The 16,841-nt window shown below is 42.3% G+C and overlaps 2 protein-coding genes across 8 annotated transcripts in view; both read right to left on the bottom strand.

The window, feature by feature from the left end:
- Positions 1 to 16,841, bottom strand: part of BBS4 (Bardet-Biedl syndrome 4) — a 948,798-nt gene that overhangs the window by 366,015 nt on the left and 565,942 nt on the right. The window lies entirely within an intron of this gene.
- NEO1 (neogenin 1) overlaps positions 1 to 16,841 on the bottom strand; it is a 247,168-nt gene that overhangs the window by 133,324 nt on the left and 97,003 nt on the right. For all 7 annotated transcript variants that reach the window (XM_066278054.1, XM_066278057.1, XM_066278059.1 and 4 more), the window contains 2 exons: positions 11,099 to 11,252; positions 1,445 to 1,581 (listed from right to left, as the gene is read on the bottom strand). In XM_066278054.1, the coding sequence (XP_066134151.1) occupies positions 1,445 to 1,581; positions 11,099 to 11,252 (291 nt within the window). The remainder of the gene's footprint in view (positions 1 to 1,444; positions 1,582 to 11,098; positions 11,253 to 16,841) is intronic.

Below are 16,841 nucleotides of genomic sequence, written 5' to 3'. Positions count from 1 at the left end.
ATAGGAATGTAGCTATTCTACTTCCCACTCTAAACCCCACAAAATGTACCAAGAAAAATACTTTCCTATAAAATATGAAACAACCCAAACCACAGACCAGAAGCAGTCTTTCAAATACAATACAATCTGGGACAAGCAGATGATGAACACCATGAGCTTGTATACACCTCTACATATCGAAGCACTGCTGGCTTTCCCTGAACATACAGAGGAGGTCTCAAAGATTTTTATTTAAAACAAAGATAAATGAGGGTGCAGACAAATCACAGGAGAGACAGCAGGCACTCTTCTGGGGGTGCAGTGCCTACGGAGGCAGGGTGAGGGTAACAGGACGAGGGAGAGACAACGTGTGCACACCATGCTCATTCTCTGATTTCTAAATCAGAGGGCCTATGAGTGAGCAGAGACGCCATGACACTGGGACACTCAGCATGGGCTCAACAGAAGACATACATCCCCAAAAAGACAACCATGTTACACCAAGAGCTGCGGTGTACTCCCCGTCCTGGGTGAGCTATTCACCTGAGAGGAGGGAACACCAGGGCTCAGAGATCCTTGGTTCTTAGTCATAGAACAGAGACACCTTTGTGAGGGAGCATGGAAAACAAGAGTGAACTGAATGACCCAGAGGCCCACACTATGACTGCATACAACAACAGCAACTTCAAGCTTTTACCATAATTTTTTTTTCCTTCTTTTTCCAAGTGAGAGGAGGGGAGACAGAGAGACAGAGTCCCTCATGTGCCTCAACCGGGATCTACCTGGCAACCCCTGTCTGGAGCCGATGCTCTGCCCATCTGGGGCCATGCTTGCAATTGAACATTTTTAGTGCCTGAGGTGGAGGCTGCACGGAGCCATCCTCAGTGCCTGGACCAATGTGCTCAAACCAGTCGAGCCATGGTTGTAGGAGTTGAAAAGAGGGAGAGAGGGGGAGAGAAAGAGAGAGAGAGAGAAGGGGAAGGGGAAGGGGAAGGGGAAAAGGAAGGAGAAGGGGAAAGGGAAAGGGAAGGGGAAGAGGAAGGGGAAGGGTGGAGAAGCAGATGGTCACTTCTCCTATGTGCCCTGACCAGGAATCAAACCCAGGACATCCACAGACCACACCAACACTCTACCACTGAGCCAACCAGTCCGGGCCCATATCTGAGCCACTATTCTAAGAGTTTTACAAATTCTAACTATGCTAATCCTCACAGCAGCCCCAGGAGGTATGTACTCTTATCATCTCCATTTTACGGAGGAGGAAAACGAAGCTCCAAGAAGTTAAGTAAATTCCCTAGAGTTACACAGCCAGGGAACAGGAGACCCAGAATCTGAACCCACTCAGTCAGGTAGAGAGCACAGGCTTTTAACTACTATGCCTCTCCCACATTAATGATAAAAAAAAAAAACTGGCAAGCCCACATAGGACAAAGAATCTGGATTTGCACAGGAAATGCTGACGTACCTTGTATTGTCAGCTCCGCCTGGGCTTCGATCGTCTCATTTCCATTGTCGGCGACACAGACGTAAGTCCCAGCATCATCTTCAGTGACGTCGCTGATCTCCAGGCTCCCTCCTGCCAGCAGTGCCGATCCTGCAGAACTGTGTTTAGAAAACAGATGTATTTCCGATGTAGGTAAACAATACCTGAGAAAGCAGTATTATTACTTACATGGCTTTCGATGGACAAAGACCACATAAAATTACCAGAATTTAATTTATTCCAATTTGCTTTCATCATATTTTTCATACATGAATATCACAAATGCAAATCAAAATGTTATAATGAACTATCTCCAGCACTCCTAATCATTCCTTACGAGACGCTGCTTTTGTGACTGATTCCACTTCCTATTGTTCACCCCTGCATCCCTTGTGTCCAGTTTTTGTTTGTTTGTTTGTTTGTTTTACAAAGAATGTAATTTTGAAGTCTGGAGTTGACCTGAGTATCACTCTACCACAGCTATGCCACACTGAGGTGACTAATAGGAAGAGTGGAAGGTCAGATCAGAAACAGTAAGTCAGAGGGTTACAGAGACTACTGAGAGCTTCCTATCATGATGTGGCTGAAAAAAGGAGGGAGAAGAAGGCATGGGGGAAGGGCAGTGCCAGGGAGCAGTTTGCTGGATGTGGTGACAAGGCATGGAACAGCCACTAGCATGCCACTATCAATAAGATGCTGATTATTACCAACCCAGCTCTATCTCGTAATTTAAATTGATTTAAAGGGAAAGTAAAATAATCCTGTAACATCAAGGAAGGAATCACAAATCAATTATTATGATCCAAGTTTTATCAAATGAACCAGTTTAGTTCATTTGAAGAGTCTGGAGACTCAAAATTTTATTTTGAGGTTCTATGCCCAAACTGGTTTTCAGATTTTTCTCTCAAATCATAATACTGTTATATTTTTCATTTGCATCTATGCTCCAACAAGAAATGTTCTGATCATTTGGCTTTACATGTAGAATTCCTGATGGGGGGAAAAATCAGAGGAAATGACTTCTGAGTCTGTGCCACAGTTATAATTCTCAACCTAAGTAAAGCGCTATTCTGGCTTCAATTTCAGTACACCGTGAGTTTGGGTAATTAAGTCTTCCTGAATCTGATAAACAAGATAAAGTTCCTGCACAAAGAAAGAGGAAAGCCAGAATCAGGTTTGGTAACTTCTCTAAGAAGAACCCTGCAAGGTCATTACCAAACCTTATTAAGTAGCTTTCCTATTCAAAATATAGTAATTCTGTGTGACGGGACAGAGAGGCAAGACAACTGATAATGGAGCAGAGCAAAAAAAATTGGGGTAAAACAGATGAGACAAAATAAGAAAAAGTTACAAACATTAAAAATGCTGTATTTTACCCTTGGATAAAATCACTACTAAGCTTCAGAAACAGAAAATAACATTCACAAACGGGAAATCAGCAATGTAGACAGATGACCCCCAGCTGAGAGAAACAAAATCTGAAACACAAGCTAGTACGATACTCTGGAAATCAGGATGCAGTACTGACATCTAATAATTGTACTAGAAATGCTCCTGGTACTTGCTGCGCCTCCACTGGCCGAAGCTGAGGGCCAGCACGGCAGCGGTCAGCCCTCCTTCAGGGAGCCAATTTCACTCTCTTGAAAAGAAGTCCAAGAGGATGAGTATCTTTAACTTGTTCACGAAACTGAATGATGGCTTACAGTAAAATGGCAATCAAGCCTTCACAACTCCAAATTTTAAAAATACAGGCTAATGAAACCATACGTGAGAAAGTATGCTCAGGCAGTGGACCCAAGTTAAGCCTCGTGTGGCTGAACCGAAAGGGTGTACTGTCTGTCCGTGAGTGGCCAGGGTCCGTCTAGAGGAGTCTGGTGTGCTAAGGAGACCTAGATTTTTGGCCAAAGGGGAAGGCTTTTAAGCAGATGGATAACATGATCAGATCTAGTGAAGAAACAATAGGAGTGGGAAAAAGACTAAAAGCAGGAAGTTCAGTTGTAAAGTTATTTAATGGTCCGGAATTAAGAGAAAGAGAGGAACTATGACAACGAAAGGGGCAAAGAGGAGGCAAAACGTATTGACTCCTCTTCAAGAAAAGCTGAGAAACGAAGGTCAGGAGCGAATGCAGGCCTGGCATGCCTGTGCTAGGTAGCAGCCTTGAGACGCAGCTTGAGCATAGTCAGTGCCACCGGGCACCTCAGTGAGAAAATCAGACACCAAGGGCCATGATTCGACAAAGCTGTTCAGCCAAAGAAACTGCCAGAGAATTAGAACAGGGAGTTTTCCTGACCAAAGTAACCCTTGAACTAAGATTCAAAAATAGGTTGAAACAGATACAATGAGGGGGAAGGAAAGATTTCAGAAAGAAGACCAGCCCATGCAAAGGAACCAGGGCAGCAAGGATCAACTGCATATGGGGATCCGAAAATAACCAGTGTGGCAGGTATAAGAGAGAAAAAAAGAGCAGTGAGGATGGAGTGGACCACGCAAGGCTTCAAAGCCATTTTTAAGAATCTGAGTCCTACCTGACCAGGTGGTGGTGCAGTGGATAGAGCATCGGACTGGGACATGGAGGACTCAGGTTCGAAACCCCGAGGTACTCAGTTTGAGCGCGGGCTCACTAGCTGGAGAGAGGGGTTGCTGGCTGGCTTGAGCGTGGGATCATAGACATGACCCCATGGTTGCTAGTTTGAGCCCAAAGGTCTCTGACTTGAGCCCAAGGTCGCTGGCTTAAGGCTGGAGCCCCCTAGTCAAGGCACATATGAGAAAGCAATCAATTAACAACTAAGGAGCTGAAATAAAGAATTGATGCTTCTCATCTCTCTCCTTTTCTGTCTGTCCCTCTTTCTGTCTCTCTCTCCCTGTCATAAAAAAACAGTCCTTCACCTACAAACAGTAGAAATCCATTAAACATTTAAAAAGTGGCTGGGGGTTGCTGGTGATGTGGTGAGGTTTGAGCACAGAGAAACTTGGTCTGGTGGGGTGGGAACATGCACTTGGAAGGAGGCCAGAGCACGTGTGGGAAGAAAAGTTAGGAGGCCACTGAAGGAGATGAGATACTGGACAGTACAGTTCCTGTAGATGAATAAACTAACTCAACAGAGAAATGGAGGGAGAAACACATGTCAAAGAAGACTTGAGGCTGGGGCAGTAAATGAGAAGGGAAAATGAAAACTGCTTGTCTAACTCAGGTGTCGTGTGTGCTGTATCTGAGTGGCAGAAAGGGAAGCCATTTAGAGGCGAAAGAGAAGGGGGAGGAAAAATTTAAAAATAAATGCATAATCATAGAAGAGCTGGAGAGCACAGACACTAAGAGGCTCCAGAAAACAAAAGGACGTTTTAGTCATGCCAAGCCAGCAGGAAAGGAAGAGTCTGTACATCTCATACACTCTCTGGCACAAAACTGTCACTTTCTTTAAACTTTTTACACTGAGGTAACTATAGATTCACATGCAGTTCTAATAGTACAGGGAGACACCATGTGCCCTTTCCCCAGATCCCCCTGTGGTAATATCTCATAAATCACCACTGCCTCACACTGTTCTTTTATACCATCCCCCACCTCCTCATTAACCTCTGGCAACCACTAATCTGTTCTCCATGTCAGTAATTTTTTTCTTTCAAGAAGAATGTTATATAAATGGATCAAACAGTATACAACCTTTGGGGACTGGCCTTTTTCACTCGGACAATCCTCTGAGGATCCGTCCAGGTTGCTACACTGATCAACAGTTCACTCCTTTTATGACTCAGCAGTAATTCCACAGGACGAAGATGCCAGTTTGTTCAACCACTCACTAGGTGGAGGACGTATCTGGGTAGTTTCCAGTTTGGTGTTATAATAAATAAAATCACTATAAACATACACAGGCGGGTTCCTATGTGAACGGAAGTTTGCATCTACGAAATATGCAGCTCAGGAATGTCAATGTTAGGTCATATGGCTATTGCACCTATTAAGTGTTTAAAAAAACTGCCCAACAGTTTCTAGAGTGGCTGTGCCAGTTGACGTTTCCGCCAGTGATGTTGGGGCGATCCTGCTTCTCCACAGCCTTGACAGCATTTGGTGTTAGCGTTTTAAAAAAATTTTTTTAAGCTATTATATGTGAGTAGTGATATCTCACCGTGTTTCTAATCTGCATTTCCCTAATGGCCAATAATGTTAAACAACTTTTCCTGTGCTTATTTGCCATCCGTGTATCTTTTTCAGTGAAATATCTACTCATATCTTTGTCTGTTTTGGTCCCAATGTGGATCGTTTGTGTCTTCTCTCTTTTTCCAGTTCACTGATTCTTCCTCTGTTCTGCCTAGTCTGCTGCTGAGCCTGTCCAAGGAGGGTCTCGGTTTTTTGGTTCTTCTCAAGATGCAAAATTTGCCACATGGTTTTTCTTTCAATCTTTTGTTTCTCTGAGGAGACTTTCTATCTCTTTGCTGAGACATTCTGTTTCCACTGGTTTCAGGTGTGTTCCTAATGGCTCCCTGAAGCATTTCTATGGTGACTACTGTACAATCTATGTCAGGTAATGCTAACACCTGTCATCTCAATGTTGGCATCGACTGATTGTCTTTTCTCATTTGAGGCTTTCTGGTTCTTTGTATGATGACTGATTTTCTATTGAAATCTGAATATTCTGGGACTCACTAAGCCTTTGTTTTGGCTTCTTCTGATACCACTCTCACCAAGGAAGGGGGAGAGGCAGCTGTGTTAGCCTTGCTCGCTGGGGTACCAGCTGTGAGCACTTTGCTTGATTAGTGCGTGAGCACCTGGCAGTGCCATGTGTGCATAGCCTATATACGGCTGTGGGTGCCTGCGCTCGAGAGAGATGGGGATTGCGGCTGGTGGATTGCCTGCATGCTGCTGTGAGGGGCCAGTTTGCTGTTTGTTTGCCTGAGAGGTGGTTTCCCGTCTGTGTGCTTCTCTGCTATTGTGAGACTTTATTAAATAAAATGGCTCAACCCTTTCCAACTCCACAATTTCTCTACTATCTGCCCAAATCCAATGTGAACCTGCCTGGCTGCGGCCACCGGCATTACAGCATCTCATCGTTGTCGGGTGGAGGCAGAAGTCCAGGTTCCCCAGTCCATTAGCCCTTGAGCAAGTGGGGGCCTCCTCATTAACGCCTAGCAGGGTTGAAAGTCCTGGCTCCCCACTAAGCCTCACGAACACGACCCCCGGCTGAGTGCAGCCCAAGTGCCTCATTCCTGCTCCAGGGCAGGGGAAGGTCTGACTCTCCACTAGGCCTTCTCTGATATCACCCAAATGGGAAAGGGACAAAGTGTCTCTTACTAGGGATGGGACATAAGTCCAGGCTCTCCCATGTGGTTTCCACAAATACTGCCTGGCGGGAACAAAAGTCTTGGCTCCCTACCTAACCTCTGATACCACACTCAGGGAGGCTGAATGACCTCACCCCAGCCTGGCAAGGATGGAAGTTGAGGCCTCCCATGTGGCCTTTGCTGGCATGGGTGAGGGCAGGGCCAGTTCCCTCCATGGTGCTGTGCTGGAGTTGGAGTGACTACAGTCTAACAGCTCTGCCGTGCTAGGCTGCCCTCCCCCGGTTCTTGGGCTACAGAGCACACTCTCTGCTAGAGCCATCCTGTGACTGCCTACTGGTAATCTTGAAGTTGCCAGCTTCTTCAGCTTACACTGGCACACAGGAGGCGAAAACAAATTCAGGGAACTCACCATTGCAATGTTTTCTGGATGTCAAAGTCCCTAATGGTACCAGTCAGTCTTCCTCTCTCCACCTTCCAGAGTCTTACTATTGCTTTACATATGATTTCCATGGTTTTTAGTTGTACTAAGTTAGCTAGAAGAATAGGGAAAAATATAGCTACTCCATCTTCCTAGAAAACAAGTCCTCAACTTGTCTTTCAAACAAATTGTTTTAATAATTAAAAAAAAATTTTTAATTATTTTTTAGAGAGAAAAGGAGACAGAGAGAAACATAGCTTTATTGTTCCACTTATTTATGCACTCATTGATTCTTGTATGTGCATTTAAAAAAATTGTTTTTGTGACAGAGACAGAGCGAGGGACAGATAGGGACAGACAGGCAGGAAGAGAGAGATGAGAAGCATCAATTCTTCATTGCAGCACCTTAGTTGTTCGTTGATTGTGTTCTCATATGTGCCTTGATGGTGGGAGGGGCTACAGCAGAGCAAGTGACCTCTTGCTCAAGCTAGCGACCTTGGGCTCAAACCAGCGACCTTGGGGCTCATGCCAGTGACCATGGGGTCATGTCCATGATCCCATGCTCAAGCAGAGACCCTATGCTCAAGTCGGTGACCTTGGTGTTCAAACCTGGGTCCTCTGTGTCCCAGTCCAACACTCTATCCACTGCACCACCTCCTGGTCAGGGAGCTTTCTTTTCTTTCTTTTTTTTTTTTTAAATTTGAGAGGCAGGAGGCAGAGACAGACTCCTGCATGTGTCCTGAAAGGGATCCACCCAGCAAGCCAACTAGGGGGTGATGCTGTGCCCATCTGGGACGTTGCTCTGTTGCTCAGCAACCTAACTCTTATTAGCACCTGAGGTGAGGCCATGGAGCCATCCTCAGTGTCCTGAGCCAAACTGCTCAAATCATTTGAGCCATGGCTATGGGAGGGTGGGTGAGAGGGGATGGGAGAGGGAGAGGGAGGAGAAGGAGACAGGAAGGGAGAGAGAGAGCCAGAGAGAGGTCAGAGGGGATGGAGTGGAGAAGCAGATGGTTGTTTCTCCTGTGTGACCTGACTGGGACTTGAACCTGAGACTTCCACACGCTTGGCTGACCCTCTACTGCTGAGCCAACTGGCCAGAGCCTTATGTGCATTTTTATAACCATAATCTGTCCCTTTGCAGCTGGGTTCTGATCATTCTACGAAGATATAACATTATTTGATTACTAAATTACATTTTGCTCTTAGTCACACTGCACTGTATAGCATGTGTACTTCCTGGATTCCTAGATTTTCTCCTTTTAAAATAAAACTATTCAATAAATAGGTACATTTCCACCACTGCCACCACCCCTCCAAAAGCTGTATTTGGTAGAATCTGAACAAATTTGGTCAAAAGATTAAGTATATCAATTTTTAAGCCATTTATGAAAGCAGTGGTAATGGTTTAAAATATTCATTTTCAAAGATATCTTAAGTTTAGTAATAGAGAAAGATATCTAACGATTTAAGTTTTTTGTTTTTTATTTTAACTTGAGCCAATCCAGTACTATCTGGATTTCTAGCCACATTTGTTTCTTTCAATTTCTAAATTTTTTCCTAATTTGGAGTCTAAGTAATTTATTAGCTAAGGCTCATTTACATATTTCTTAAGGCTTTCGCTCAAAGACACTCTAACTACTTCTAAGTAACTTGATTCACTTTAGTGTTCTATCACCTACCTCTATTTTCCTGTATTAAATTCAAACATTTGACCACAATATATTGGTCTCCACTCTCCCCATACCAGGCACTGTGCCCGGGTCTGGAAATACCAACATGAACAGCACCCACACTTCCCTACTCTTACAGCTTCCTGGGAGAATGATGTATCAAAAGGATGCTTCTCAGACTTTTCTACCACATAATCCAAGCATGAAGGAGCCTGGAGAAGTCAAGCAATCTTAAGAGTTTCCTGATTTATCCTTAAAACTCAGAGGAAGATGACCAGCCATGGTAAGCCACTCTGGATCTAATTTAAAAACATTTCCCCTAAGAAATATCTCTGAGTGAAATCAAATGTAACAATTTGATATAACATAAAAGGAAGATATGTAACACTTCTACCATTTCTATACCCCTGACCCATCTAGACCCCCAGTCCGAGAGTCATTCTGCTATGAGAACAATTTTCGACCATGCGGTATAAAACAGTTATCCACCTATACCTCTCTTGGCATCCATGACATACCTTGTAATAATTTCTTCATAGCATTTACCATACACTGAAAATTTATTCTTGTATGATTATTGTCTGACTTTTACCCACTAGAATACAAGCACATTAAAAGCAAAAACTTGGTACACGATTAATGGCTGGATTCCCAGCAGACAGTGCCAAACATAACCAGCATCCAACAAGTATTTGTTGAATATTTAATAAACAAATGAGAATCACACAAACCCTCACTTTTATTTCTTATGTAGGAGAGCAGACTCCTCACTTTACATATTTCCAGAATGTCCTTCTATGACAAAATATTAAAAATTTAAAAGTTACCTATTTCAGCTTTCCTACTTGTGATAAACATTTTATTCTCACATGTAGCCAATGAGAATTTCTTCTGTGAGAGTTTGAAATTTTTATTCCCCCTACTTTAATGTTCCTTATGTTTGTCAGCATACATTTAACAAAATCCCTGGAAGTCTTATAAATTCCTTATATAATACTTAGATGGGAAAGGAGAAGAAAAGGCTTAAAATACAGGTAGAAGTAGTGGAACTGGATGGCTGTTAAGACAAAAACCAGGTGATGCTGGAGATGATGCCGTCAGCTCTAATGGAGCAGGTGGGAGATAATGTGACTGCATCCCACCATCCCCCCGGCTCCTGAAGGCTGACAGCCATGCTGACGGGACAGACCTCCCTTTTTACGTCCTGGGTGCAGAACTACACACGTGAAGACCGCCTGCTTCCTCTGGATTATAAACTGACATGCTCTAGACCTGCTCAATCCATGTGGCTAGAATGACTGCGAAACCAAAGTTCTAAAATTATGTTTAATCTTCACTTAAATGCTGAAGCAACACTAAACACCAACTTCATTGCTTTGGCAAGACTGCCCTGCACTGCAGGGTATGCTGCATAAATTATCAGCATGCTTGGCAGCACAAGTGTACTTCTTACTCTTTCAACGCAGCCACCAGAAAATTTTAAATCTTACCTGTGGCTTGCATCATACTTCTATTGGACAACACTGCCCTAGAACAATGGTCCACAACTGGAGACAATCTGCCCCCCAAGAGATACCCAGTGATACCCAGGAACAATGTCAGTTGTTACAAGTTGGGAGTGCTATTGGCATCAAGTGGGTAGTATTCAGGATATTAAATACCCTGCAATGCACGGGATTACTTGTTTTGGAAACAAAGCATACCTAACCACCTCCACCACCACCACCACCTCAGCTCTCTTATCCGAACACAAGTGAGAAAAGTGTCAGACCATAGAAGCAACAAGGGAATGGGATGGATGCCATGGTAGTTGATGTTAACAGAAAAAGCTTTTGTGGCAGGTGAAGAATTTGCCATCATAAAAGAAGCTGGTGTTACTTAAAAAGGCAAAAATAAATAAATAAAGAATGTCTCAGTAAAGGGAAAAACTATCAACAAAATGCATACGAGAGTAAGAAGTCTCAGGCTAGTCAGGACTGGAAACTCTTACAATAATTTAGAGAAGGAGATCCTGAGGCCATAAGCTAAGGGTCCTAGAGCTCAGAAAGAACAAATGAAAGAAATATCCCTTAACATTTTGAAAGCATCTTTTCTTTAAACATCCTAATCAAAGACAGCAGATAAACATATGTTAAGGATGATAAAAGCATTATGATATGTTTAAATTGAAAAAAGTAAAAAATATATTTTTAAAATTAATCAATAGCCCCAAATAAGATCAGCCCAAGTTTCCACCTAAGGCTGGAAAAGCTTTTAGGAACATGTTACCTTTCTGTGTTCAGTGCCTCCTCATTCTTTATCCATCTAATGGCTGGGACAGGAAGTCCCGAAGCAACACATGGCAACACTACGCTCTGACCAATGACTCTCACCAGGGAAGAAGGCTGTTTCAAAAACACCAAGTTTGATGTGACCTCAGGATCTAGGGAAAAAAAATACATATATATTCAGGTATATATTATTTATTATTATTATTATTATTATTATTATTTTAAAATAAAAGATTAGGAAAGCACTTTACCACTTTCATGATAAGGAATGGAAAATTTGTATTCAATCAGTGTGGCTTCATATGACAAAATATTTTAAGCAAAAGTGACACAAGAGAATTCCACTTAAATGACCAAACATTTCTCAAAAAACTTCTCTGTGCAAAAGCCCTATGCTAGGTTCTCTGGGGTCTTAAAGATATGTAAGTTATAGCTCCTGCCTTCAAGGTACTTACTCATTAACTGAGGGTGGTTCATTGAAGTTAACATGTATCCTCTATTTTAAAGGATACGAAAAAGTGAATGCCTTGTGAGTGATATAAAGACAGAGAAGACTGAACAGGCTCAGGGCACTCCGCAGCTCCCTCCCTACTCACAGCAATGCCATAAAGGTTTCCTTTCCTTCCTGGCTGTGCCTGTGTGTTGTTTCTGAAAAGTTTTCTGAGTTCTCATCTTTAACCTGGTTCACGCAGTCTGTCAATCCTTTGATTGTAAAATGGTGCAACTATCAGACTACCACTGACTGTTGTTTACACAGTTGCTCTTTATGGACATATAAAAAGGCCCCCCTCTAGCCCTGGCCGGTTGGCTCAGTGGTAGAGTGTCGGCCTGGCATGCAGGAGTCCCGGGTTCAATTCCCAACCAGGGCACACAGGAGAAGCGCCCATCTGCTTCTCCACCCCTCCCCCTCTCCTTCCTCTCTGTCTCTCTCTTCCCCTCCCACAGCCAAGGCTCCATTGGAGCAAAGTTGGCCTGGGCGCTGAGGATGGCTCTGTGGCCTCTGCCTCAGACGCTAGAATGGCTCTGGTTACAACAGAGCAACACCCCAGATGGGCTGAGCATCGCCCCCTGGTGGGCATGCCGGGTGGATCCCGGTCAGGCGCATGTGGGAGTCTGTCTGACAGCCTCCCTGTTTCCAACTTCAGGAAAATACAAAAAAAAAAAAAAAGGAACTCCCCCTCTTAAGGATAAAAGAAGATTTCCTAGGTTTTGTTGATATCATATTTCTAGTGTTCAGTTTTGAGAAAAGGAAAACATTCTCAGGCAAGGAAATGTGACTCCTGTCACCAAACTCATAGGAAAAGATGTTTTATAGTCGTGGTAACCAGCGTCATATCTAGCTTGAAACTTGTGAAACAAATGATAACGGTTCTGTAGTCATGGTAACAAGTAGAAATGGTCTAACAGATCATTTACAACTCGCTTCAATGAACATGCCTCTGAAGCCAACCAAACCCTGAGACTTAGGCTTTAAAAGTCAGCTTTCAGCAGAAAAAAAAAAATCACTTGCTTTGAAGACTGACATTAACCTGCTCTCCCCCCTACAATCAACCGTAAAACATGCTTCTCTGATGGACACTGGCCCAACCGTGCCTTGTAACCAACACACCAGAAACAAGGTATCTCTCTAAAAATTCTATAGATAAGAAATTAGCATTATTCAAGACAGTGCTTCTGAAGAAAAATTATTGAAGAAAAAACAAATAAATACAAGCATATACCCATGCTCACAGATGGGAAGAATTAACATCACTGAGATGTTCATACTATCCAAAACAATTTATAGATTAAATGCAATTCCTACCAAAATACCAACAGAGTATTTCACAGAACTAAAACAAATCATCCAAATATTTATGTGGAACCACAAAAGACCCCAAATAGCCACAGCAATCTTGAGAAAGAAGAACTAAGTTGGAGGTATCACCATACCTGATATAAAATTATACTACAAGTCTATAGTAATCAAAACATCATGGTACTGGCATAAAAACAGACATATAAATAAATGGACTAGAAAAGAGAGCCAGAAATAAACCCACACATATTTGGCCAGTTAATCTATGACAGAGAGGGCAGAAATATTCAATGGGCTGAAGTCTATTCAATAAATGGTGTTGGGAAAATTGGACAGATATGTGCAAAAAATGAAACTAGATCCCCTTCTTACACCATTTACAAGCATAAACTCAAAATGAATTGAAGACTTAAATGTAACACTTGAAACCATAAAACTCCTAGAAGAAAACATAGGCAATAAAATCCCTGACATTTCTCTTAGCAATATGTTTTCTGATATACCTCCTCAGGAAAGGGGGAAAAAAAGAAAAAGTAACAATTGGTACTAAATCAAACTAAATAGTTTTTGCACAGTGAAGGAAACCATCAACGAAACAAAAAAACTTACTGAATGGGAGAACATACTTGTAAGTGATATCTGTTAAGGGGTTGATTCTATATATGAAATGTATACAACTCAACAACAGGAAGACAAACAATCCAATTGAAAAATGGGCAAAGCCTGGACAGTTGGTTCAATGAATAGAGCATCAGCCCAGCATGCGGACATCCAGGTTTAATCCCTGGTCAGGGCACACAAGAGAAGCAACCATTGCTTCTCTTTCCCTCCCTCTCCCCCTTCTCTCTCTCTTCCCTTCTTGCAGCCAGTGGTTTCAATGGTTCAAGCATCAGCCCTGGGTGCTGAGGATAGCTCAGTTGGTCTAAGCATCAGCCCCAGGTGCTGAGGATAGCTTGGCTGGTCCAAATGTCAGCTCCAAGTGCTGAAGATAGCTCAGTTGATTCGAGCATCAGCCCCAGATGGGCGTTGTCTGGTGGATCCCGTTCAGGGTGCATGCAGGAGTCTATCTCCCCTCCTCTCACTTAAAAAAAAGGGGGGGGGGCCTGAATAAGCACTTCTCCAAAGAGGACATACAGATGGCCAACAAACACATGAAAAATGCTCAAGGTCACTAATCATCAGAGATACACAAATTCAAACTACAATGAGAGATCACCTCACACCTGTCAGAATGGCTATCATCAATAAATCAACAAGCAAGTGCTGGTGAGGGTGTGGAGAAAAGGAAACCCTCCTGCACTGCCAGTGGGGATGGAGACTGCTGCAGCCACTGCAGGAAATTGTACAGAATTTCCTCAAAAACTTTAAAATGGAACTGTTTTTTGACCCAGCTATCTCAGTTTTGAGAATATATCCCAAGAATTTTGAAATACTAATTTGTAAGCATACATGTACCCCTATGTTCATTGCAACATTACTTACAATAGAAGATGGAAGTAGTCCAAGTGTCTGTCAGTGGACGAGTGGATAAAAAAGCTATGGTTTACTTACACAATAGAATACTACATGGCTGCAAGGAGAAAGAAAAAAAACTGAAATCTCCCTTTTAGCGACAGCATCGATGGACCTGGAGAGTATTATGCTAAGTGAAATAAGCCAGTGAGAGAAAGACAAATACCATATGATCTGACTTATATGTGAAATTTAATGAGTAAACTGAGGAACAAACTAGAAACAGAGGCATGGACACATGGAACAGACTAACAGCTGTCAGAGGGGAAGGGTTGGGGGGGCTGGATGACAGAAAGTGAAGGGATTAACCAAAAATAAAGCATGCATATATATATATATCTCACACATAGATACACACAGACAGATAACAGAGTGGAGTTTGCCAGGGAGAAAGGGGGTGGGGGTAGGTGTAGATGGGCAAAGTGGGGGAATGAGGATGGAGGAGACTTTGCTTGGGGAGATGGGCGCATGATGCGGTGTGCAGATGATGGTTTATTGAGTTTTCATTCACACTTAAAACTATACTCCAATAACTTCAATTAAAAAATAAATTTTTAAAAAGTGATGGTACAGATTAACAATGGAATATTACTCAGCCATAAAAAGAAAGGAAATCTTACCATCTGAAGCACCTGATGGACCTGCAGGGTATTATGCTTAGTGAAATGAGTTAGAGAAAGGCAAATACCATATGATTTCACTTATATGTGGAATCTGATGAACAAAATAAAGAAACAAAACAGACTCACAGACAACAGACTGATGGTTGTCAGAGGGCAGGAGGTTTGAGGTACTGGGTGAAAAAGATGAAGAAACTGGTAAGCAAAGACTGGTAGTTATAAAAGAGTCAAACGGATGTCAAGTACAGCATAGGGAACATAGATGATATACTGTAATAACTATGCATGGTGCCAGCTATGCACTGGGAATATTGAGGGGAAAACTCTGAAAAGTATATGACTGTCTAACCACTATACTGTACAGCTAAAACTAATATAAAATAATATTCAATGTAAGCTGTAATTAAAGAATAAAATTCAAAAACAAATTTTACAGAGGTAAAAACTGGAATATCAGAATTTATTGTAGATTATTTGGTTCAACCATAAATAGATTATCAGTCATCTTTCAATCATTACTAAAAAAAAGTTTTGGTTTTTTAATGCTAATTCAAAAAATAAACTTATTTCACATTTTACTACTAATGTAGTATATGTAGTAGAAATTGGTAGTTACAAAACAGTCATGGGGATGTAAACTACAGCATAGGAAATATAGTCAATAACATTGTAATAACTATGTATGGTGCCAGGTGGGCACTAGAAATATTGGGGAAACACTTTGTAAAGTGTATGATTGTCTAACCACTATGCTGCACACTTGAAAGTAACACAAGATAATAGTGAGTATCAACTGTAATTGAAAAGTAAAAGTAAAAAAAATGTTAACAAAAGACTGAGCCTGAAGAGCACAGCTTCCCTGACTACATCGAAAAGGCACTCAGCACTTCGCTGCTGTCGCAGATACTGAGTGTGGCTCGGCCTCTGCTGCTGGAATCTCGTTCCCTTGGGTCCCATATAGAGGCTCTGCTTGGATGCTACCCCAGGTGGGAAAAAGCAGCATGAACTCTGCCACGGAAAAGCAAGTCAAGAAGGAGGCAGGAAGACACTGCTATCTGGCAATAGTTGTATTTTTTTTTAACCTTGAATTATTTAGTTGGATTTAATTGAATTTTGACAGAAACAAATTTGAAGAAACAGTTCCTGGCCTTTCTATGCTAGTTACCCTTCTTGATGTCAACAAAATTCCCTGCCTTAGTTGAGAGTACACACTAACGGGGGAGAAACTACAAATAAAAGATGTCGTGTGTCAGAGGGGATATGTTCTGAAGTAAAACAAAGGGGGAAGAAGAAAGCACCAGGGATAAGAGGGGACAGGAATGGAAAATTGTTTTAAACTGTGGTCAAGGAAGGCTTCACTGATAAATCCATATTTGGGCAGAGAGGTAGGACAGTGAGTTAGGCAGATATCTGAGGGAAGAGGATTAAGGGAGAAATAAACAAAGATAAGCAGTAAAGCCCAAAAGCAAGAGCATATTCGGAGTGTTCTAGAAACATGAGGTGCCAGAGACATGGAGTAAGGGAGAGAAAAGCACAAGATGGAGGAAGAGAGATAGGGGAGGGAGGTGACATGACCTTATACACAAAGTCTCATTGACCAAGGGTGTTAACACTTGTTCTGAGATGGGAAACCACTAGGAGGTTTTAAGCAAAGACATGACATAATCTAATACACATTTTAAAACATAACTAGGGCTGCTGAGGGCATGCTGGGATAGGAATGACAAGGGCAAAGATGATGGTGACAATGAAAGGTCCTGCATTTAAAAAAATCAGTTCTGGCCCTGGCCGGTTAGCTCAGCGGTAGAGCA

Source organism: Saccopteryx bilineata, chromosome 4 (genome assembly GCF_036850765.1).
Source record: "Saccopteryx bilineata isolate mSacBil1 chromosome 4, mSacBil1_pri_phased_curated, whole genome shotgun sequence".
NCBI classification, from domain to species: Eukaryota; Metazoa; Chordata; class Mammalia; order Chiroptera; family Emballonuridae; genus Saccopteryx; species Saccopteryx bilineata.
Note: the sequence above shows the minus strand (reverse complement) of the source record. Positions and strands in the feature narration are given on the sequence as shown.